General features: G+C 39.4%; 2 protein-coding genes across 2 annotated transcripts; both read right to left on the reverse strand.

Annotated features, from left to right (window-relative positions):
* Positions 1-332: 332 nt before the first annotated feature.
* LOC110060264 (uncharacterized) lies at positions 333-11,030 on the reverse strand. The gene is made up of 13 exons (XM_020767022.2): positions 10,717-11,030; positions 9,790-9,861; positions 6,070-6,141; positions 5,837-5,908; positions 5,672-5,743; positions 5,017-5,088; positions 4,590-4,664; positions 4,424-4,495; positions 3,694-3,777; positions 3,079-3,239; positions 2,174-2,659; positions 1,691-1,829; positions 333-933 (listed from the first exon to the last, which is right to left on the reverse strand). Exons 1-13 carry the CDS (start codon positions 11,013-11,015, stop codon positions 879-881), a joined length of 1,731 nt encoding a protein of 576 aa, XP_020622681.2. The 5' UTR covers positions 11,016-11,030; the 3' UTR covers positions 333-878.
* Positions 11,031-14,867: 3,837 nt separating this feature from the next.
* Positions 14,868-22,784, reverse strand: LOC110060288 (serine hydroxymethyltransferase, mitochondrial-like). The gene is made up of 4 exons (XM_020767045.2): positions 22,680-22,784; positions 22,178-22,491; positions 18,244-19,076; positions 14,868-15,781 (listed from the first exon to the last, which is right to left on the reverse strand). Exons 2-4 carry the CDS (start codon positions 22,465-22,467, stop codon positions 15,486-15,488), a joined length of 1,419 nt encoding a protein of 472 aa, XP_020622704.2. The 5' UTR covers positions 22,468-22,491; positions 22,680-22,784; the 3' UTR covers positions 14,868-15,485.
* Between the last annotated feature and the right edge of the window lie 947 nt (positions 22,785-23,731).

The raw sequence follows: 23,731 nt of genomic DNA on the forward strand, positions 1-23,731 counted from the left end.
TTCAATTTGGCTGGACTTGCCTACAAGTCGGGTTACGAAATCTGAGCTTAGAAATTGAAAAATGTCTGCGACACTTAAAACTTGAGTGCAAAGAACGCGAAAGACTTAAGAAAGTGTGCAATTTAGACTGAAAACCTTCCAGTCGGTCGGTAGGTTGGTCGTTCTCTCAATCAATCAGCGTTAGCCGTCAGTCCGTCAGCTACCCAGTCCGTCAGTCAGTCAGTCAGTCCGTCAGTCAGCCAGTCAGTCAGACAGTCAGTCAGCCAGTCAGTCAGTCAGTCAGACTTCTTAGCGGATACTGTCAACAAGGAATACAAGAAGAAACAACTTGATTACAACTTAGCCCTGTAAGGGTCGCTTTAATTTGCGATTTTAATTAAGTATGTATAACATACAGTCTTTACTTCTAAAAACCTTATCGTAGCATCTCTAAAACATTATCTCGGGTAAAAACCATATAAATAAGGAAATTGAACCACACGCAGTAACTATGATGAACATGACTCAAATGAAATTGGAAGTGGTTAAAACATGTTCTGTTGTGGGTATTTTCGTCTATCCACTACCACGCTGGTTTTCTGTCTTTTTACAATAAATAGCGTTTTTAACCTTTGTCAACTCTGATCTGGGAACATAATCTTTTTCCTTGAATTCAGTGAATGAACGTTTCTTTATCAATTCGATAATCTGTTCTTCATAGGTGTACGGACGACTTCAAAAGATTTTTCTCGGCTGCAGACCCTGTTATTCCTTGGACACGCCGGTGTTCAGCCGCTGAGATGATTGGTTTCTTTAATTCAGTGGAATTCCTTCTGCCGCGTATGAGCCTTGCGCTCATCACTGAATGATTCATTAAGTATCATCTCTCCCATTAAAGGCTACACAGCATGGACTCGATCGTACATCGCTCCTGGAAGCTTCCCATTGCCGTAACTAAAACAAAAAGAGACAAAATCAGCACGATGTTTCCTTGCACATTAAGACCAGAGCAGACGGACGTCTTTTTTTCGCACGCTCAATTCTTCCCGCCCTCTTGTTCCCGTCCTTCTCTTGAGAAAAACTTGACTGAGATTCCGCTCACATGAAAAATTGCATACTAATGACGTAACTCTACCCTGAGAAATACGAGTAGCGTCTCCGTTTTGAATTTTCGCGCGTAAATAACAACCAATCAGAGGCGCCACAGGTAAGTCTATACAGCTACGTCATCAGCATAGAATTGTTCAGTTAAACCTCAGACGTCTCTGCATCTGTTTCCAAGAAAGTTGAGCGTGTTCAGAATTCTTAGAAAGATAAGAACACAGCGAAATAATATCGCTGCGCCTTTCCTTTCTAAACCTCGGACTTTCCTAAAGTCTCTCGTGGTTGTAGTTAGCTGCGTTCTTTTCCCTCGCTCTTTACGCTGAGGTTTTGGGCGCCACGGGCGTGTTCTCCCTTCCAGGTCGGTCTTTCGCACCTCGATTTGTGGGTGACTTTACGAAAAACCGGTACAGAACGCCAGATTTTTTATAAGCTTTTATAAGTCTATATCAGTAAAAACTTGAGGCAATATAAGTAAAAAAAAGAAGACTGGTCATTACGGACTGGAAGGACAGGACAACATTGGTTTTAGTTACAATATAGTAAACGTAAAATCAGTAGGATAAATCCTTTTAATAAGGAACAAATAGACCTTTTTAGGTTTACTTACGCTTTCTGTCGTAACAACACTTTCTTCCTGAAGAAATACAACGCAACAGCAACTACCACAATCAGAAAAACCCCAACCGCAGAGGCGGACAGAATAACCTCTTGATTTCTTGTGAGAAACTTCTTTTCTGATCCACTCTCTACAGTGAAAAGAAAAAAATATATGAAACTCCGTCAGTAATAACAGCGACAAGACAAGACGCGTGAAGCCAAGTAAGGGCTTCACACAAGGCTGTCAGTGTTACGGGTGAGACTAAGTAAGGTGACGTCATCGTGGGGCGACATGCTTTTTGAGTGCCCTTGCGTGTTTCCGATCGGACGAAAACAATTCGGTTTGTCAACAAATATTTTCCACTCACGTCGAACTCCCATTTACACCGAAGCCGATATACGAGGAGGAAAAATATAGGAAATAACAAATTTACATCACATTTTACTCAAGCGGCCTTTCTTTGTACCTATCAGATAATGTATTCGCGCGCACCTTGTTCAATTGACTTTGTGGAAACAGCAATCTTTGATCCAGGAGTCACAGTCTCCTCTCCAGTCGTCTCAGTTTCCTTTGCTGTCGAGGTCAAAGGTGTAGAAATAGCAGTTGCTTCATCAGTTGCTGCCGACGTGACTGTCTTTTCTTCCGGAGGATTTGTCGTCACTGATAATGAAGGTGAGGAATGTGACGTAGAAGACAAAGTAACGGCGATCACAGTTGATGACTTAGTCATAGTTGTCACTGAAGACGTATCCCTTGTAGCCGTTGTCATTGATGACGTTGGTACAATCGGAGTTGATGGCGTAGCTAATGACGTAGTTGGTGCCGTTGATGACGTGGAGGTGGTCGTTGTTGATGATGTAGATGATGACGTAGCGAGGGTCTCAACTGGTGCTGCTGAGGACGCGATTATAGTCGAGGAATCAGATGAAGCTGTAGGTGAAGGTGTTACATCGATGTCCCCGGGTATCGGCCAATAATCTGTAATTTAGTAATAAAAAGAATGTATACTGCATTATTGCACAAGCTCCGAGTTGATGATGTTGCCATCATATTGGTATGACTACTGACCCTTTGAAAGCTAATATTTATTTATTTATTCATTAATTTATTTATTTGAGTAGACGGGGGTGGAGGGAATTTTAAAACAGTTTTGATTACGGGAGGTTCATTCCAGTACGAATCTACGATAGCGGCTCTCTAGAAAGATCCATTAGCTTCCATTAATCGCAGCCTGGACTAATGGACTAAAATGGCTTGGACTACAAGTAGCTTCAGCCGGGGCACATTGGTGGGAGGCGAGCGCTCTCACCACTGCTCCATCTCTGCTTCCCTGTCTTTGTGTCTGTTGCTTTGCTTCATTAAAACTGGATTTTAACACAAAACAGTAAGTTGCTTACCCAAAAGACTGAAGTCAAAATCAAACACTTTACTCAAGTTGCCGAAGGGCGTTCGGCACGTGACTCCGTCCAGTCCCCCCATAATTATCGCGTGAAGCTTCATCCAAGTTTGTAGCCATTCAAGTTCCTTGGTGCACACCAAAGGATTATTAGAAATCCGGCTGTACAACAAAAAAATAAAAAGTTTAGGAGCTAAAGAAGATTTTCATGATTTGCTTAAAAGATAGTTGGAATATAACTCGGCTTTTTTCCCGGATGTTGTGTTGCCAGCGCAATCACCACCGTTTCTTAGTTGTAAATGTTTTCGCTTTTTCATGCTATATTCTGATGCTGTTCCTACGTTTCTAAGAAAATAATGCACTTTTGAGGTCTCGTTCCACTAGTGCGTTTACTAGCAGCTTTTCTAGACCTAAAACGTGCATTGTTTTCTTAGAGAACATGGAACACCATTTTCTTTTAGGTAAATACAGCAGACATCAAAGTTTAACCAATAAGAAAATGTACCTGGATTACACGTTCTCAAATTTTGAAAAAAAAAAAAAAACATCCGAAGAGTACAAAAACTATCCTTTTAAGCTGTAGCGCAATATTGCCATTTTATGACGAGCTACTTACATGACACCGTTTTGCTCTGCTATTTTGTCGAAAATTTGCTTGGCCTCCACCGGGATGGTAGTGAAATGGTTGTTCTCCAAGAGCCTGTGAGGAATAAGACAGCAATTGTTTAAGCTTAATTTTCCCTTGACTTGAGTTATTAAACATCATCCACGCCTCCGTGAAATCGAAATCGTGAAATCGCACTCACAGTGGCTCAATTTCAGCAGTAGTATCGAGTGCAGCCTGTGCTACAGGCTACTACGAGGAAGTGGACGGAACTCTCTCCAACGCCCCCTCCTTCCATTCCCGCTCACTCTCCCCTACTCCCCCGTTTTACGCCAGCTGCTACGCAGGCTATCTCCAGAGAGAGGTCATCGGAAGTTGCGTATCTGGAGAAGAGGAGCGCGAGCTCACTTTATTTTCTAAATCAGCAGCTGATAATCGAGATTACACTCACGATAAGTAAGGAGTAACTTAACCAAACTAGCTTCAGTCCTTCTGTACCTTGCAATACAGTGGAACTTCATTCCTAATTGCCGAATCATTTCTAGAGTCTTTACACAACTACTCCAGTAGATCGAAAATTAATTTTGCTCTCAAAGTTTGGTTTTCTCTCTGTGTGCCATGAATATTAGTACAAAAACTACACGACCGTATTTCTCGGACGAATTTTTGACCCAAAACTCGATATAAACTAAAACATGTGCTGATTTGAAAAGCAGAGATATGTTAGTGTGGAAATACTCACAACTCATTTAATGCAGTGAAATTCTCGAGTGGTTCCACTGGAAATTCACTTAGACGATTGTTGTCCAACTTTCTGCAACAACAACAACATAGAAAAAAAATTAACACCAAACAACCACGTTCAACTGAATAAAATTGAGAAAACGAAAAAGAAAATTCAAACTTACAAAGTATTTAGACTTGAAGCCATGGAAGCGAACGCTTCTCTGTCGATGCTGGAAATCTGGTTTTCAGCTAATGACCTGGTCATAAATAAGAAACACACGCAGCTATGAATAATTGGCTCACTTCCCTAATGTTAGGTCATTCAAAAATAAAATTCACGAGAATGGACAATATTCGTGTTCTCGGTATAGGACTGGAACTAGCTTGCAACTGAGGCTAATAAGGGGAGTCTTTTTTAATGGTATTCCGCCAGCCTCGTTCCCAGGGTCTTTTCCCTAGCCCACCCCCAAGCCAGGGAAAAGACCCTGGGAACGAGGTTGGGTATTTCGCCGCATGAGCCTCCATTGCAAGCTAGTTCCAGTCAAATACCGAGAATACGAATATGGTTCACTAAGTAGCGACTGATTGCACTAGCCTCTTAGTACTTACAGATAAGTCAATCTGCCAAGCCCTCTTAGGAGATTTGAAGATATTGAAGTAAATTTGTTGTCATCAAGGTATCTGTGAGAAGAGAAGAAAATCATTAAAAAATATAATGGTACAAGGGGGCTACAAGTTACAAATCACCAATACCGCAGAGAGGTTCTCTGAATAATCTCTTACTGTTTTTGTATCAGGTTTAACATCTACAATGATTTCTTTCCATTCGATTTAGACCCCGTCTACACTACCCGGAGAAATTTAATAAAAGGAAGCTTTATTTTTACCTACCGTCCACACTACATCCATCACGACCTAAACTGAAACAGAGCTTTTCGAAAACGCTCTTCAAACCGGAGAAATTTGAAAACGCCAGCTTTGCGTTTTAGTGTGGACGAAAAACACTTAGAAATGAAGCATTTCGAAAACGATGACATTACGATAATATATAATTTCCCTGACAGAGTTTTCCTCGAACACAAATCCAAAATGACCGGTAATTGTTGCATTTTTAATTTCTTCTGCGTAGTGCGGACAGAAAACATTTGATGTGTTTTCAGAGTGGAAACGCCTTTTTTCAATTTCTCCGGCGTAATGTGGACTGGGCCTTTACTAAATTGCAGTTAAAGGAAATGAGTTTTAGTTATCAGCTTAACCAACTTACAATTTTCCGAGGTTGACTGTGTCTTCATATAATCCATCAGGAAGTGTCTGCAAGTTGTTGCTGGATAGATCTCTGTGAACCAATGAAATTAAAACACCTATTATAAGAACGTGCAGCTTTTGACAATAACAGAAATAAAAAAATGACAAATATGAATTAACTTACATTCTTGTTATTTGTGTTAGCCCTTTGAAGGAATCTTTCGAGAGAATAGTTACATTGTTCCTATTCAACGATCTGCAAGAACCAAACAAACGCACTAGCGTTAATGGCATAAAACGGTACATTGAAATAGGAAAACAAATGTAAAGACCTGTTAGGGAAATTTAAGAAAAGTAGAAAAAAGCAAACTACAGAACTATAATTTAAGAAAATAGAAGAAAGATGTCGAAACTTACAATTCTTTGAGCTTTGTTAGCCCTTGAAAAGCATTTCCATCTATGCTTGTTAAGGGATTGGACTGTATGCTTCTGCAAATTAAACTTGAATGTTAAGTCATTAAAAATCATCCTTACCCGTTTGTGAGTTTGTCCTGAACTGCAAACTGGTGTTGTAATTTCGGAGTTTTTTAAACCTCATATTGCTGGCTAAGTTGCGCTTTCGCTTTGAGTTATTTTCAGGATTATATACTGAAAATGAACACCCGTAGCAAAGTGATGTATTTTGAACGAAATACAATGCTTAGATTCCGAGTCTGAGGAGAAAGAAGCGCTGTCATTGGTTCAGGTCTATCAGGGTTTTGTTGAAGCGGCAAAGGTATGACTTGATTGAGACTCCACGGGTGCTATTGATCTTTAATGACCAAAGGGCAATTCCAGATACGCTGAAAATGGGCACGTTTAGCCCAAAATATTTTTGAGTGCAATTGAGAGCGTAAATCAGAGTCGGTAAGAAATTAGACTAAGAAAAAACGAGGGTTTGGCTGAGGAAAAGACTCGGCAACATTTCATAGAAGTTTAGGCAGTCTTTATTAGTAAAAACTGACCGGCAGGGTGATCTGAATGGGGATAAAGATTTATTTGCGATTTCTATATTGGACTATTATCAAGAGAAATGGATGCTGTATGGGTTTTATTGGCCTTCATTAAAATAACTGAAGAAAAGCTGCCCCGATGCACTGAGAATGTGCCCCTTTATAGACAACGAGTTGCAAATATAGTGAAAAACAAGTATGTGCAATTTGCCTCCGCGAAAGACTTAGAAAATCAAAGTTTCCAGTCCTTGAAAAGACAGTTCAGTCTTGACTCTTGAAAGCTATTGACAAAGCGGGTCTCCTTGTGGTGGTAACTGAGTTTGTTTGTGGTTGGGATATTTGACTGTTATACTGTGTACGTACGGAGTTTATGAACCTGGCGGAGGAGTGTACGTGTTCCACTTCACAAATGAATTTTAATTAACGGTCTCCTTTCAGTTCATTAGTTTGAAACTGGCAAAATTGTCTTTGCAAGGAAAATTCATCACACACTACTACTTTCCTTATGATCGAAGGGATCGTGAACTAAAAAGCGAAAAAAAAAAAAAACCCAATGTCTCTGGTGAGAAGGGTGAGAGCGTCCGCGCATACTGAGAGAAAAATTAACTTCATCAAAAAGACGTTCAGGAAAAAATGTGTAATATAGGACGTCTAGAAGTTCGCAGCAATCACGTCTATGAAGTGTTTATCATTTTTCTTCATCGGCTCAATGTTCTAAAAAGTCGCTGTTTATGTCAACAACGTTAATATCCTCGTGCAAAGTTTCACGTCATGTTTCAAGTCTATGTCAAGCTCATTACCTCGGCGAGACATGTCGCTTTGAATAATAATATAACAAGTGCCTCAGACATGGCAAAGACGACCTATAGCAGACCCCAATCTATTGCCTTTCATATAATATAGGCCATCACTTAAGTGAACAGTGTAATTAAAGCTCTGTTATAGTTCCAGAACTTAGCCTTGTCTGGCATAGTGTCTTCGTTCAAAAGTGATGTTAAACTCGTACGCCCAATATGCAAAACGTACCACACAACTTTCTTTCGGAATCTTTCCCTAACAGTTTGCTAGTTTTATACAGGCAAATTGAGCTGCAAAATCTTGTCAAGTTGTTTAAGTGATCGATGTTGAAATCTCCAATGTTTAGGTTTGTATTTCATGGAAGCAAAAACTGAAAAATTTCATTAGATGAACACAGTTTATTGCCTTAAGAAATCAGAGAACTCTGCATTGTAGCTCAATTTTTCATGATTTAGCAGGTCTATTTTCAGGCACACATAGATTAATTCTAAAGTCAATTTGTCAAAGTTAACCGAAGTGATCCAGCTCAAGCCGGCTTTTGTTAATTCAGCTCTTTTCATAGCCTGCTGACATTAACGGGTCAGACTTGCGTGTAATGATATTCCTGAGTGATTTAACAGATCACAGCCAGGCCAATACATCAGTTACTGATACACAATAATCTGTGACATTCCTGTATAAATACTTCACAATACAACTAATACATTTGCATTTTGTCGAGACGCCTAATTTCCGTAGTTAAAGAGTAACTGCGTAAGAGCGTGATATTGCCCACTTTATAAAATTTTGGTTTCTCTAGAACATACTAAGGAACCTAACGCCCCCAGCCCAAAACATACTTGTAACGAAATTCCAGACTGAAGTTTCATTTGTTTCTTTTTTTTTTCGCACGCTCTCTATAAGCTTTCAGGCTACTTTATTTGTGCGAGTATGACCTAAATATAGCCCTGTATTACGCTGAAACAAAAGTTTATCCTTTTAGGGTATTTTCGCTGACATGTGCCATTGTGGCCATTGTAGTTCAATGCGCTTTCGATTCCTTCGCTATAAGAATTAGGCAAACTGAAATGTGACAGTTGACTTTTTTGCGCAAATTCTGTTTAAATCCGAACCTTACCGACCTCTTAACATTCGCTGGCACAATCGTGTGTTAATCCCTTTGGCATATTTTTAATTAAAAAGAACAGAGATGAGATATGAGTTGACTGGACTTCAGAAGCGCCGACGGGATTGCTAGAGAATGGAGGTGAACAGAGCGCTTTCAGCGATCACAGCTGTTTGAGGTTTGTTTACGATATCGATGTATTCTATAAAGAGGCAGAAGACAATGCTAACAGATCGTGTTGAGATAAGTAGCCAAACAAGAAAAGAGGTTTTACTAAACTGTCTTAGTGGTCAGTTATTTGAAGGATTGCCTCAGGCGCGGGTGTAACAACTGAGAGATGAAAGAATGCCCACCAAAGTTTGATAATCTTCCAGAATTGTTTTCAGTAGTGTATCAATCTCTATTCGTCTGTGATAATCACAATTCTCGAAAGATCGATTAGAGATTTAATCGGCAGTGTTGATTAAAAATCTTTCAACAAACCTTAAATCAAAGTGACATTTTTTCCTTATCATCTCTCTTTAATTTCGTAAATACTTTGTTTCAATTTGCAAGTAATCGCGGTTCTGTCCAGCTGTTTAGTTCTTACATCTAGATAGAAGAATTAAATTTGTTCTATATATATTTAATTTGCCAATGAATATGTATTAACTCCAATTCAACTGACGAACTTTTCGCAGACGTCGAAAGTTTCTGAAAGAGTGAAGCTAACGATTTTTAAGTGAATTCTCTTTTTAGATAACTGAAAAAATTTCTTAAGAACACGCGGAAAAAAACAACAACATTTCCCCTTTTAAGGAACAAAATCAATATAGTCCAAAACATTCTTATTTCGCAATAGTAAAATATTCTTTCTTGAAATTCTATTGGTCATTGTTATAATAAGAAAAGACAGTGAGTGTCGCAGCGGTCATGTGAATGTGTGGAAAAATTAAATAAGCTTGTACTCCCACACTTCTAAATCTTTGATGCATAACAAATTTCTTTTGACCAAACGAAAGCAGAAATTTCTCGGATATTGGCGCCCTTTTTCGCCCGATTATCTTTAAAAAAGCCGATTTCCGACAACATACAATCATGTTTTCCTTGCTCTTGTACATTCAGCCTGTCTGTGTGTTTCTTTCTCTTCGTCAAGGAAGTGGTTTTGTTCTTGTACAAAAGAGACGTTCTCTAAATATGCGCAGGTAATCAAGGCAAAGGTGTCACACACAATACAGACAAATTTACATTTGGATTACTCACATTGCATTCAGATTAGACAATCCTTGAAAGGCATTCTGCGGAATCTTTGAGATCCGAGTGTTGAATAATATCCTAAGGAGAAAAAGTAAGACATGAAATAAAAGTTAGAGTTAGCGTTGTGCTATGAAAAAGGTCCATTTCATGAATCGATCTTCAGATTTTCGAATACAGACCGTATTTGAGAGCAAAAAAAAAAAAATAGCCTAGCAAAATAGCTGACACTTGAATATATCGACTAAATACTTCTTGTAATATGTATTTTATGGTTAGATTCCTTATTAAAAATCTATTTTTGATAACGAGGTCCCGATGTGGTAGCTCTCACAGAAACTCAAGTTTAACTTAGATATAAGCTTACTTTCTTACAAGGAAAGCGCGACTTTAAGTGAACTAAACATCGCGATTGACAGAACGTCAATTGTGGCGGAAAACTATCAAAATTCGGTTTCCGAGCAAATTTTTAATAATCTGTCAATTGTTTGCTGAACGATGCGAACTCTGAATACACCTTGCTTACATAAGAAATTCTTTCAAACCCAGAGTTGAACACGAGCCGACAAAACTCTTCAAAATAAATTCGTGAACTGAGAAGGTCCCTCCGCCATTAACGACGAATTTCAATTTCTTGTTGTACAATTTCTGTAAAAGCTACGCTTTTGACTTGATCCTAAGTTGTAAGAAATGCTTCAGCCCCTTTGGTTTGTAAATGACAAGTCAATGTTAAAAAGGCGACTGGAAATTGACTCAGCTAAGCTTGGACAGTACGCGGTAATTGAATTTGTTTCTATGCCATGTTTGTGCTACCTCGTGTCTTTGCCAGTGTATTTTATAAGATAACAACCCTTCAGAAAGGTGACAAAATTTTATGAGCTGATAACAAGACGTATTTTGATCGCTAGAGAACAAATAAACTCATTGCTAACTCACAGTGTGGTGGTATCTGTTGGGATGCCGGCAGGAATGCTCGTCATGCTATTTAGATCGTAGCATTCCGCGAAGATCATTTGATTTTCTCGTCCGCACTCGCAGCCTGACGGGCACAAAAATACCGGACTGCACAGACAGACTAGAAGCAGAACAACAACTTCGAGCTGTTTGCACCATACAGCCACATCCAGGGCCATTTCCTTTACAACTCTCTTATTACTGAAATTTGATCTTGCTTGTGTCAATACGGTTTGATCGACACAACGCCATAAGCACCGTATAAATATTTGCGTACGCATGCGTCAACGTTATTGTTCAGGAAACCCCTTCACGCCGAGTTGACGGTCAGTCATGCGAAAATACAATGGAAACGGCGTTTGCAGTTTCTAGCTCCGGAAATGCTGCCCAAACTGTCGACACGCCTTCCACTCAGAGTTCCAAAAAATCCATTTCTAACATATAATGATGGTTTTGAAGAATAAAACGAAAGCGAAAGTTATTGAATCGACACTACATATTGGATGTGTTACTGCGTGTTTGTAATTGCCAAGGTGACCGTTTTTTAATATGTCCTATGTACTTAAATAAAATCTGCAAGCATCACCGGGAGATGTGAAAAATAAGAAACTTCTACTGTCAATCTACCATCCGGCATCAGAAAAGTACGTCGGTTTTTTTTAAAGTTTTATGTTGTTATTCCAAGTGAGGCATCTCAGTACCCCATCACTTATTGTATTTGAGTAACACTTAACAAAGTGTTGATGGCATTCGGTTAATGCGGTATGACAAAAGGTTAGTGGAAGAATGAATTTACAGCATCAATAAATCATACAATCAAACCAAGATCGATATAAGGGAATTTAGTTAAAAAGAGAAAGATTGATGGAGAGAAAGACATATTGCAATATAGTTCATATAAGCTTATATATATATTGTACTTATTTTATAAGATTAGATCTGAAGGCGTGGTCCTTGTTATGTCTCTTCATTTAGGCGTCTAAAGTTGTTTTCAACTTTTTTTTAAAGTGATAAACATTTTAGTATTAATTTCTCGTTGCAGTGCTTAGATACGTTGTTACGAAGACAGGCTAAAATGTTCTCAGGACAAACGAAAAGAAAAGCCTCATTGTAACCTAAAATTTTAACCTGAGAGCGTTTTGATTGTTTTAATATGTTTAACCCTGGTTGCTCGTCTATTTTCAATCGAAAAGTATATTGCTAAAGAAGAATTTATATGAAAAGGTTAAAAAGAATATCAAAAGTGCACACCTTTTGTGGTCATGTTTTATTTTCTATTTATCACAATGGAAAATGTTTTCGTTATTCCGTAAAAGGTCATTCTGATACACAACTCGCAAAAAAAAAGTATTTTGGAGACAAAACAAGTCCTGTCCAACGGTCTTTTAACTAGATATCAACGTGACATTAGGTGGAAAGTTGAGTCGTATTTGTTACCAAAGGTTCTGCCAAAACGAACGTCAGACTTTGATTTTTGCGAAAAGGAGTTGAAGGCGGTAAATTGAAATATAACTCAGTTCATCTTAATACACTAAAATACAATTCAGTTTCTATCTTGAGATCTACACGAGAGTAAATTAAATATGATGTCCCTCTCTTGTCGAACTACTTCAATTCGCTTATTTGCGTCACAGTCAGAGTCATGGATAAAAAGAAAGCAAACTAAAGCGTCTGGTATGTCTAGTTCAGTCATTACGTAAATTACAATTAAAATTGTTCAGCGTTTAGGAAATCGTCTCTTAAATAACACAGAACGAGGTTTTTATTTAAGGATTTCCTTCCTCCAGGCCGTTTTGAGTTTACCCGCTTGTTTGCAAGACGATAAAAACCGCCATTTCAATCTTGATTAGGCCCAAATATCGATCGATTGTTAAAAGTAAATTTGACTATTTACTGTCATCTTCCGGCAAAATACCGCCCCAATCATGCCCCGGAAATACACACAAAACGATAAATTCCGACTAACAAAGGCATAAATGAACTAAGCCGAGGAATGATTCCTTGTGCAAAACATTGCGAAACACGATCTCTGGCTAAACAACTACAACCCTCCGTTTGAAATTTCTCAGCAGCAGGATTTTCAAGATCTGTTCTTCGACGAAACTAAACTAAAAACGGTAGTGCAAATTTCTTCGAGGATTTGACCGGGATATTTTAATCTTAATCAGTGCATCGTACAAGGCAAAAATCTTTTAGTGTAGCTCGAAACAATGCCAGACATAACCTGCATAGCCTGTATCGTGACACGCCTTCACACCACAAGGTGCATGACAACAATGCGCGGGGTAAAGGAAGCGAAAGTTTTTCTGGTTAACGGTCCAATTCTTTTAAGTTGTTAAAATACGTTTTCCTTGGAGCGCTAAACATGCCAAGAATATAATTTTAACCGCAAAGGTTTCTCTTAGAAGTTACACAAAGTAATTCTTTATAGAACGGTCTGGGCCATTAGACCACACAGCGTCGCGTGTAAAGGTCTGTAAATAACCCCTTTTGTGACATTTGTTGGGTGACAAATTGCACGTAACATTACCGCAGTTTCACAGAAACGTCACAGATGAGAAACATAACAGAAACATCTTCAGTTCATTCTTTGCTACTCCTTTCAGGCGAAACAGTGTGTTCAGTTAGTTGCAGTGAAGCGCGAACAACAGCGAGCTAAAAATTAAAAGGGAGGGGCTTGGTGCGAGGAGTGGCAGCCATCTTCCCCACACCTCCCCTCTTTGTACGACCCTCTGGATAAACCCTTGTAGTGTTGCTACGAATTAAGGGTTAATGGGCGAGACTTCATCGGCGACTCGGATACCCACAACTGTTAGGACAAAAGAATAAAACTACCAACCTAGTTATCAGGTTTTCTCTTTCCCTCGTTCCGGGGAAGAGAGGAAGAAGAGAGGTTATGGAAACGAGGCTAACATAAAGCAATCAAAATAGACCAATTTTGATATATTAAAATTCAGCCTAAAACAATAGACCTCAGTACGAGGTTCTGGGGAATAACTAAAGAGTTTGTGGGGTTTATTCCCCAGAGCCTCGTACTGAGTGAGGTCTATTATTTAAGGCTGAATTTTAATATATCGAAATTGGTCTATTCAACTGCGTTCTCAGGGTCCTCTCCTCACTTGGGGGAAAGGGCCCTGGGAACAAAGTTGATGAAAACTCAGTGTAAAACCTCATCTCCAGAAGAAAAAATGGGAAAACAAAAAACCACTTGTGATTTACATTTAATTTTCCTAGCGATATAGCTATAGTTTCTTCGAATAAACTTTGTTTTTAAAGTCACATGACCAGTTAGTACGAAACACGCCCTTCCCTAACCAAGTAGCACTTCTTCTAAAATATCTCACCATACGAGACCCAAGTTACCATGGGGGCATGGTTTTGAACTGTTCAACTGACAGCGCGATGACTATTGGGCTATTTAGGATTTTGTAAGCTATGCAAGAGCCACGCGAAGGCATCTCTTTCAACTTTGCTTTGTTTATTGACTGCTGTAATTTCTTTATGGTGATGACATAAAAGCTCGCTGTATCAATACACGAGATGCCCGCCCCTGATGCTGTGTTTGTGTTTATTAAGATAAGTTACAAAATATCTTATAATCGTTTCAGGGTGATTAGAGTATAAAAACTGTTCAATTTGGTATTTTCTTTTTCGTGTGGGTTGAGGGGGAGGGGGTAGTAATTGTATAGCAATGTCAGAACTGCTTGGATGATATTAGCCTTGTGGATTACAGCTTCTGCAAAGCCTCCGTCCCCCATTAAGCAACACTATTGCAAAGGGGATAACTGTGATCTGAAGCCTGATTCATTCCCAGTCGTGTCTTGAGAAGTCCTTTTAATGGGTGACAGTCAAGGGAGTCTGGATGAAACTCCTTGAAACACAGAGGGGATCATGGATCAATAACCAGGGATGTCATACAAAAAGCAGTGTAGGTATACAAAATCAAATAATAATGAATTTTACCTACACAGTAAATCATCTCTTCTACTGAATTTGGCAACCACATAATTTCGATTTGTTCTTTCCATTAGGTTTTGTACCAACACCTTTTCAGCACGTGGCCACCCAAAATAGCTGATGTCACAACATTAAAGAGGACTTGCACAGGTCCTACATCCACCAAAAAAACACTGTTTGGAGAAATATTATACTGTTTATTAGATATAGCTTGATATAACACTGGTTCACGTTGCTTATCAAGTACATAGTCATATCATTCACAGCTAATTGCTTATGATGTTATACAATAATTTAGCTTCTCTACTGTGATCGCAGAAGTTTGCTGGGGAAAAACCTGAATCTTTAAAGTTTAAATATGCACAAGTTCTATGGATATCACCACAGAAATTTCACTTCACCATAACGACAGTGTTATCTGTAATGTCTGTTTCACTAGATGCCTTAATTTCTTCACTTACCCTAAACTTATTTTCAAAACAAACAAATGCGAAAGTTAGGGGTGAAGAATGGTGAAATCAGAGACTTGCCAAGACACTTGTTTGAAAATTTAAGACTGCAACTTGAATGATTCTACACCGCACGACTGAAAGACACAGATAAACGAGACTTGATGACTCATCATAAACACTTCAGAAATTTTAAGGTAGGATCAAAAGTTTCCAAGACCACTCAGTACTATTATTTTGCACCCCTAATGTTGCAGAATGCATAAAATGCTGTATCATCATGTGCTGGCTTTCAAATATGCACACGTTACTAAACAAAATACAGACTGCGCAACATCCAGTGGTTTAAATATCATCATGGCCTGGCATTGGGAATTTGATAGCAAACTCCTCCACTTCATTTTTCAATGCTTCCACTTTGCCCTTGAACTGATCCCCTAACAACACTTCTTCAAATTTCTTTTGCTCTGGCCCACTGAGTTTCTGCACTTCCAATCCTAGTTTGATGCCACGATCAATGAAGTCAGCAACTTGTTCAAAATCCTTTTCCTTCATTGTGCGTGTCGTCAGGGCAGGTGCACCAATACGAAGGCCACCTGGACGCAAGGCACTTTTGTCTCCAGGACAAGTATTTTTGTTCACTGCAAGGTAATGATATATTCTGAGATGTACATGTACACATGACCTGGAAAGTTGTGAAAACATTTGTTGAATCCTTGCATAACAGGCTCACCGCTATCTTCACTACAGTTATTACTGTCAGAACCCTAATTAAATACAGTGTGTAACCTCTGCTTTATTTGCAAATGTTTGAAAAACTGTCTCCATTCTTACAAAACTAGAAAAGAGGGCTCTCATTTTGCTAACCACCCACTGGCTTCAATACCACCGATACTCTACATGTCAGCTGGACATGTTGTGCAAAAAGGACCAGAGTATCAAATGTTGCATGGCTTGTACTGAAACATTCGAAGTTTGGCAGACTGCAAGCAGAGATCCATCTACCTGTGCGTCCCGCATCTCAGACTCATAATTTTCCTAAAAAACACACAAATTTAGTCCCAGATGTGTCTCATTGGACGCGAAAAAATTGCCTTCTCTCTATTACGATCACGACTAAGACTTTTCTTCTCTATTTATGAAAAATTTCAAAATAAGTATCAAAGTAAGCAGCGCGTGATCGTAAAGCGGACACCATTATAGTCTGGTCATTACAGGCTCAATTTTCATGATCAGTGGTATTTTACAGAAGTGTATGTTTTTTGATTCCATACACGTGCTTTCTGTCTCTTCCTGCTTGCTTTGGTAAGGTGGACATTGTTATTCAAATTAAATGCCACCGAAGAAAAAACTTAAGCCCCTGGAGGGGCAAACACAGCTCTCATTTGCAAAGTGGCCCAAAGTGAGTAAAAATATCAAGAACAAGAAGCAGCAACTGCAGTAGAGAAGGATGATGTGAAAGTGAATGAAGACAATGAAGAATCAGCACAAGTGAAATCTGCCTGGCTCAAAACATATTCATGGCTGGTCTACGAGAAAAATGGAAATTATTTGTATTGAGAAGTCTGCTCAGAGGCTAGGAAATTGAACGGATGAGTAAGGAAGCCCAGTGCCTAAATTTTCAAAACACCACGCTAAATCGGCATGCTGGTCTCCTTGAACACAAGATGGCCCTCCAAGGCCCTGAGATAAGAAAGTCATTTGAGGAAACCCGAAGAAAAGGCGTGATTGGTATGTCAAAGACTGAATGTAACTAATAAAATACAAAGCTCATTTAATTGTATGTGTTATTTATAGGTACAACTCAAATAATGATGAGTGTGGGACTCACAGGTTTTTGGCTGTGTGAGTCCCTGGACTCACTACTGCCTTTTTCTAGATGGATCACAGTGCAAGGCAAACTCTTCTGCCCAAAACAAAACACAATTTGTATCAGTTGTCTAATCGTTGCCAATTATTGTTGAAAACAAAAGTTCCTGATTTGATGTCCAGACTTTTTCATTTAGAATGTTGTCAATTTTAACTTGAAATGCTAGATAATGAATCATGCAACATTTGATTCCCAGTAAGATCATTTTTTCTTTCACAACATGTACATATTGGATCATGCGTACTAAAGGAATCTGTGGTTGAGTGTTGGTCGATACCCTCGATTGACCCTCGATTGACATCTCAATCAACACGCGTTCAACATCCTAATCAATAATCCATTGACACTCACTCAACACTCGATCAACAGTTGGTTGATAGTAGTGCCGACTGACTCATATTCTGAAAATTTCATGTAGTTGACTCTCAACTGGTTGTGGACCGAATTGTTGATAGAGTGTCAATCGAGTGTCAACTGAGGTGTTGATGGAGGGTTGATTGAGGATATTGATCGACACTTGACTGTGGATGCCTTTGGTACACATGATCCTTAATGCTTAGATGCAAGTGATGTTCATACTTACTTATCAATTACTGGAAACTGCCTCACTAACAGAAACAACCACCCATCAAAATGGCACGTCATAACAAGTGTTATGGTTATTGCTCTTATAATAATAAGCTTGTAATGGGTGAGCATGTTTGCATTTATGCTAACATTTTACTTCTTTGTTGAGCATTTAGCAATCTAGTACTTTGTTTTTCTATTCAGAGATGTTCCAGGGTCATTAATAGGGATCTTAAGCAAACCATGACAGCAGTGGCAACAAGAACATCACCAAACATAAGGTTAAATAAGCAGAACAATAATGGCTGCACACTGTGTGCTACAAATCTTTGTACATAATTTTCATGGTTGTCCTCTACAAAACAATATGAAATGATCAAGTGCTGTATATTTTGGAGGATGGTTTCCTTTTGTAATTGACTGCCGACATTACATATTTAGCTTAAACAGGCTTTGAGACTGATTGGCATTCGAAGGTAAAATACAAAATCATTTTTTACTAGGTGTTGTCCTTGACGCCGCTGTCTTCATTGCTCAAGCTACCTAATGAAAATTATTGCAAGAACTCCTTACTAAACTATGAGGATTTTCCTTAATTTGCTGGTCAAGTTCTTTGACTGTTAATACAACAATGAGAAACCAAGTAACAATGACTAAATAACTCACCAGTGACAGAGACCTCTTCCAAAACTTTCTCAGCCAGGGCACCACCCATTCCTAAAGGCCGCAGATCAAGTAACACCAGGTGATTATCAGATCCCCCAGACACCAGTGTGTATCCTCGATCCAACAGTACGTTAGCCAATGCTTGGCAGTTGTCCAAGATCTGTTGGGCGTATTGCTTAAACTGTGGCGTGTTGGCCTGCTTAAATGCGGTGCTAAGTGCAGCGATTTGGTTGTTGTGCGGACCACCTTGAAGTCCAGGGAACAAAGCAAAGTCGATTTTGCTTCCATAGTCATACTTTATGGGGTCCCCATTCTTCTTATAACCCTTGATGCCCTTGCGGTAAAATATGACTCCAGAGCGTGGGCCACGGAGTGACTTGTGCGTTGTTGTTGTAACGATATCTGCATACTCAAATGGACCTGGGACCACATCACCAGCAACGAGACCACTGATATGTGCCATGTCAGCCATGAGATAAGCACCAACCTCATCACATATTGCCCTGAATTTGGCATAGTCCAAATGGCGTGGGTACGCACTGATTCCAGCGACAATCAGCTTAGGACGGAACAATCTGGCTGTTTCAGCAAGCATTTCATAGTCTATTAAACCAGTCTTTGGGTTTGTCTTGTAAGGCATTGATTCAAAGTAGATGGATGTTGCAGATATACGCTTCTTTTCTGTCATGAACCCATGTGTCAAGTGCCCTCCATCCGGTAGATCAAGACCCATTATACGGTCATGTGGATTAAGAAGCCCAGTGTAAACTGCAAAGTTAGCAGGGGAGCCAGAGTAGGCCTGTACATTCACACCCCATTTTTCTGGGTCAAGTCTGCAATAACAAGGTAAATAGAGTCAGGCATGTGGTGGTATTTTTATATATAGCAGGGTCTTGGAATACAAAGTCACATCTTTGTTGTAATATATTTACATTTGATGATCATCTATTATCATGCTGGGCACTTTCCATTCGAGCGAAAATTCCAAAAATTTGGACATATGATATGGAAATTTCTTGGGGGAAAGTTTCCAGAAGAACCACTCAACTGAAAATTTAACAAATTTCAGTATACCTTGCAATGTTGTCCTCTTTACTGTAAATTTCGGAAAATGCTGCTCCATTTGTCACAGGAAATTTCCAGAAATTCAAACAGGAATTTTTCATCAAATGGAAAGCACCTCTTATATATATATTTCTGACCTAACAAGAAGGTTGGATTCCTACACTTGATTGACACTTGATTGACAGTCTGTTGAGAACTGACTAATCTTCGATTGATGTATATGAGTTGGTCAACATTCAGCTGACTATCAACCAACTGTTAATCAAGTGTTGATCAAGTGCCGATCAAGATGGTGATCAAGTGTTGACTGAGTATTGATCAGGATACCAATGGAGTGTTGACTGAGATGTTGATCAAGTGTCGCTCGCGGGTATCAATTGACACTCGACTGCGGATGCCTTTAGTACACATGATCCCCACAATTTAATGTTATTACTATTTTAATTAAATACTATTTAATGTCTTGCAGTGATGGGAGCATGCCTCCCTTTGCAAGACCCCCATAATGTAGATGTAGATGTAGACAATCATACTGTACTTTAACTTTCCTGTCTTTACACATCTGTGTTAGGTCTGCATCCTTTGAGAACTTGTGTGGCTCATTTTAAAATGCTCAATGTTGTAATTTTTAGCATATTATCTTGCACTTATTTCTTTTAATTTAGACCTCTGATAAGTGAATTTTAAAAAAGGGAGGAGAGACATTTTAAAGCCAGCAGTGAATCAACCTCGTTCCCAGGGTCTCTCATCTTACCGCCCCCTGGAGCGAGTGAAGAGAGACCCTGGTTGGGTCTGGTCATGTGTCTCCCAGAATCTGGGAGATGACAATTAAATTATTGAAGGGATGGGTGACCTAGTAGGAATTTTGTCTATACTTAGCCCACGGTAGTGCGGGATGTGTTGTCACCAAAGTAAACCAAGAACGATATGATATTCTGTGGCAATGTCCAGCGGTAATATTCTGCAAACGCCAAGGAAAACTTATCCATCATCTGATAGTGGAAATCCAAGTCACTGATGGTTGTATGGTTCAGTGAAGGACGTTACATATTGTAAAAATCTCCTCAAGAAGGTGAATGGAGAATTGCACACCGCGGCTGAGGCTGTGTATGATGTTTGACTCATCTTTACTTCAGAATGAAGTGTAGGTCTTGTTACTGGCGATTAAATAATTTTAGAGAATTCAGGGCCTTTTAATTGATCACTGAAAGCCAAAGTCACTTCGAAAGGAGCGAAAGGGTGAAAACATTTATTGAAGTTTCACCGCGCCGTTGGTGCCCTGAACTTTGCAGAGTGCAAAGGATAATACAACGAACTCGTCGCGGTATGCATTTCGCCATCGTTGCTGATAAAATGGATTTATCTTTGACCAAAAGGAGGCTCGAAAAAAGAAAAATATAATTTTTATTGTGTCGTTAATGAATTAGTGTACGTGACGCCAACGGTTCGAGAGAATTGTGCACATTTTCATTTCATTTTCGATCTCTTGACCTTTCTTTGCTTTAAGCGTGTTTCTGAGGGGCACTTTTTATGCCATGTTATTAGTAGAAATGGAGATTATAAGTAGAGCGGAGTCGCTTGATTATGTTACAGGATATTTTTAGAGGTCATAAGTCTGCATGGTTTCCGCTGTTAACTGCACATCGCTTCTCAGAGTTTGACACCTCTGTAATTTGCCATGCCGTGCTTATAATTTGTTTAAGTTCATTTCTATTGCAAGATATGTTTTAAGGCTCTAAGTATTGGCTCCCCAGGGACAAAGATTAAAATATTCCATGAACATATTGCTTACTTGCATTCTATATTGTGACGCTGCAGGTGACGCCGGGCCCGGCTATTTGATTAGAACTGTTTGCAAGCACAGTGCGTTGCACGAATATCATATTTATCTTCGTCCAGCTTTCCTTCAGAGACTGCCGTAGCTTTACTTTGGGAAAGCTATAGGTTTTCCTAGAGACGTTCTTATGTTTTTTGCATCAATTTGATCGAGTGCATTCAAAGGGGACACAATAATTACTACGGGATGAAATTGCGCTGCTCGACGTCCACAGTTGAAATTTGACTGACTTTCCATAAATAAAGTGGGTAAGACGGCAACACTGAAAATCACGACCACTAAATTACCTCAAGACAGACTTGCTTAACCTTAAGGTAAACGTTGGAACAGATACTATTTGAAATTTCAGCCTGAAAGCTAAGTATTGATAAACGCCGCGGGTAATGTGGCGGTCGCAGTGCGTGACAAAGCTCAACGCGACAAACTGCTGATTATGGAGGACCCCTCCCTCATGTCCTCAATTGTCAAAGTGGCATGTGACCAGACTCAACCAGGGTCTCTCTTTGCTCGGTCCAGGGGGCAGTAAGATGAGAGACCCTGGGAACGAGGTTGGCAGTGAATGTGCCACATAGTTGACTGATCCACCGGCCTTCATCCCTCCATTTGAACTATAACCGTTCGTTATCCTTGCGTGCAGTGAATGCATGCAAATTTATGACCATCAACAGCCCGATTGTGTCAGTCGTTTTTCACAATCTGTACCTCTCTTTGGTTTACTATTCATGTACACTGCACCTTTCTGTCGATTCGTAACTTAAATTATTCAGTTCGATTTCAAAACCATCTTGTACCTCATGATCTCACAACAGTACCTGAAGCGTGACCTCTGACACCTTCACACGAGAAATTGCATAACATTTATCACGCGGGTTCTTCGCTTCGATTCAATTCGAACTTATTTGAAAACGCCAACTTTGAAGCCCAAACCTGGCCATACTGAACCGATCTCCGAAATATTTAGGAAAATATTGGGACTATACCGAAAAATTAAATGATAGAACACGTGACAATTAATATAACACGTGTACTTACCGAAACGCTACAAGGGCTCTTTTCTTGCACAAGCTTTCCATTTCATCGACAAACTGATTTCCACCATAATACCTCTGTCCTACTTGTCCCTCGGAGTATTTATTAGTCATTGAGGAGCCCAGTGCCTCCATAACGGCTGTACTGGTGAAATTTTCTGAGGCGATGAGCTCGAGTCCTCGCACTTGTCGTTGCTTCTCCTTCTTCAAAATTTCGTAGATCTCAGGATCGTTTTCTTGTAAGGATTCACGAAGGAAGTGAAATCCATCTCCACAAACACCATTGACAGCCATGTCCTGAATAAGCTTATTACCAACCTGAAGAAAATTTCGTTACGCGATCAAAATTTGAACTAATGAACAAGAAATACCAGGTTCGTTCGATTCTAAAAAATTTAAGCAACAAAATTATTTATCAAAGCTCTTAACGAAGACACAAAACAACTCTGTTGAAAGCGTAATCGACAAGATAAGTACTTCATTGATTTTCCTAGATTGACTCTCACCTAAACAGCTCTTCAACAAATAAAATTCTTGATCGACAATTCCCCAGAACTGCAATAACCTTCGAAGAGTTGCTAAATCGCGAGCGAACGCGCCAAAATTTTACTTGGGAAACACCACGTGGGTTTCACGTGAACATAATCTCAGTTCCAGATTCTTGGAGTACGTCACGCCACACATTCTCATCGGGCATGGTTCTACGAGGGAGAAAATTTGAAGTTTTCTGAAAGAAACCAAATTCGTCCAAAAAATTACTAGCTTAACAGGGTAAATGTCGTACCGTCAAATTTTAAAGTGACCTAAAACGATATGTTTGCACCAGACATGACTAGAGAGCAATATACTCGAAATGTACCCTGAAAATTGAGCAAAACGGCTGTGTAACGCAACACGCAATCCAATTATTGACCCACCCGGTGTATTTCCATATCTACTCCGTCATGCTGGGACATGAATGTCTAATCACCATTTGGACAACGGTCTTGTTACACGAGAATCTTCCATCACGTAGTGTTTCCCTGAAATACTGTGCTTTTCGCTATATAGAAAAATTTCGTTTCAAAGAAATGGGTTCATATAAGAACTCCTGGAATAGTTTTTGTCTGTCCCAGAAGTTTTTTCCGCTAAATTAAAAAAACTTTTTAAAGCCACTATTGATGTTTCAGTACAAATTCAGTTTAAAACGATTGATATACGTCAGAAGCCATAATCGGGGATCACGGTCTTTCTCTGGCTAATGTTATACGTTTAATCATGGCCAATCGTGGTTTAGAAAGCAGGCACCTGGAAAGCAGGGTATATCGGAATATTGTTAAACTGAAGTATCATACTATTCACGCAAGTCCCCGCTGTTCGCTGCACGAAATAACCGGGAAGCAACGATTAGGGAAAGCACTCGCGCATTAAAAAAAAAATAATGAAAAAACCCGTGAATGCTTCAAAATAATCGATTCTTATCAGTTTAACGAGGCCGTTAACCCACTTGCCCGCTAGAGTGTTTCTACAGGGCTTGAATTTGAACAGTTGAATTTGAATTTGATTTGTTTTCAGTCAT

The sequence above is a fragment of the Orbicella faveolata genome, unplaced genomic scaffold (assembly GCF_042242905.1).
Source record: "Orbicella faveolata isolate gen_17 unplaced genomic scaffold, um_ofav_v1 contig_2, whole genome shotgun sequence".
Lineage (NCBI taxonomy): Eukaryota > Metazoa > Cnidaria > Anthozoa > Scleractinia > Merulinidae > Orbicella > Orbicella faveolata.

Coding starts and splice junctions, on each gene's coding strand:
- LOC110060264 (XM_020767022.2), bottom strand. CDS start 11,015: ATGCGTACGCAAATATTTATACGGTGCTTATGGCGTTGTGTCGATCAA. Junction 9,862..10,716: donor CCAACAGATACCACCACACT/GTGAGTTAGCAA, acceptor TTTTCTCCTTAG/GATATTATTCAACACTCGGA. Junction 6,142..9,789: donor TTGTCTAATCTGAATGCAAT/GTGAGTAATCCA, acceptor TTTAATTTGCAG/AAGCATACAGTCCAATCCCT.
- LOC110060288 (XM_020767045.2), bottom strand. CDS start 22,467: ATGGCTGTCAATGGTGTTTGTGGAGATGGATTTCACTTCCTTCGTGAA. Junction 19,077..22,177: donor AGAGCCCTTGTAGCGTTTCG/GTAAGTACACGT, acceptor TTGTTATTGCAG/ACTTGACCCAGAAAAATGGG. Junction 15,782..18,243: donor GGAAGAGGTCTCTGTCACTG/GTGAGTTATTTA, acceptor ATTACCTTGCAG/TGAACAAAAATACTTGTCCT.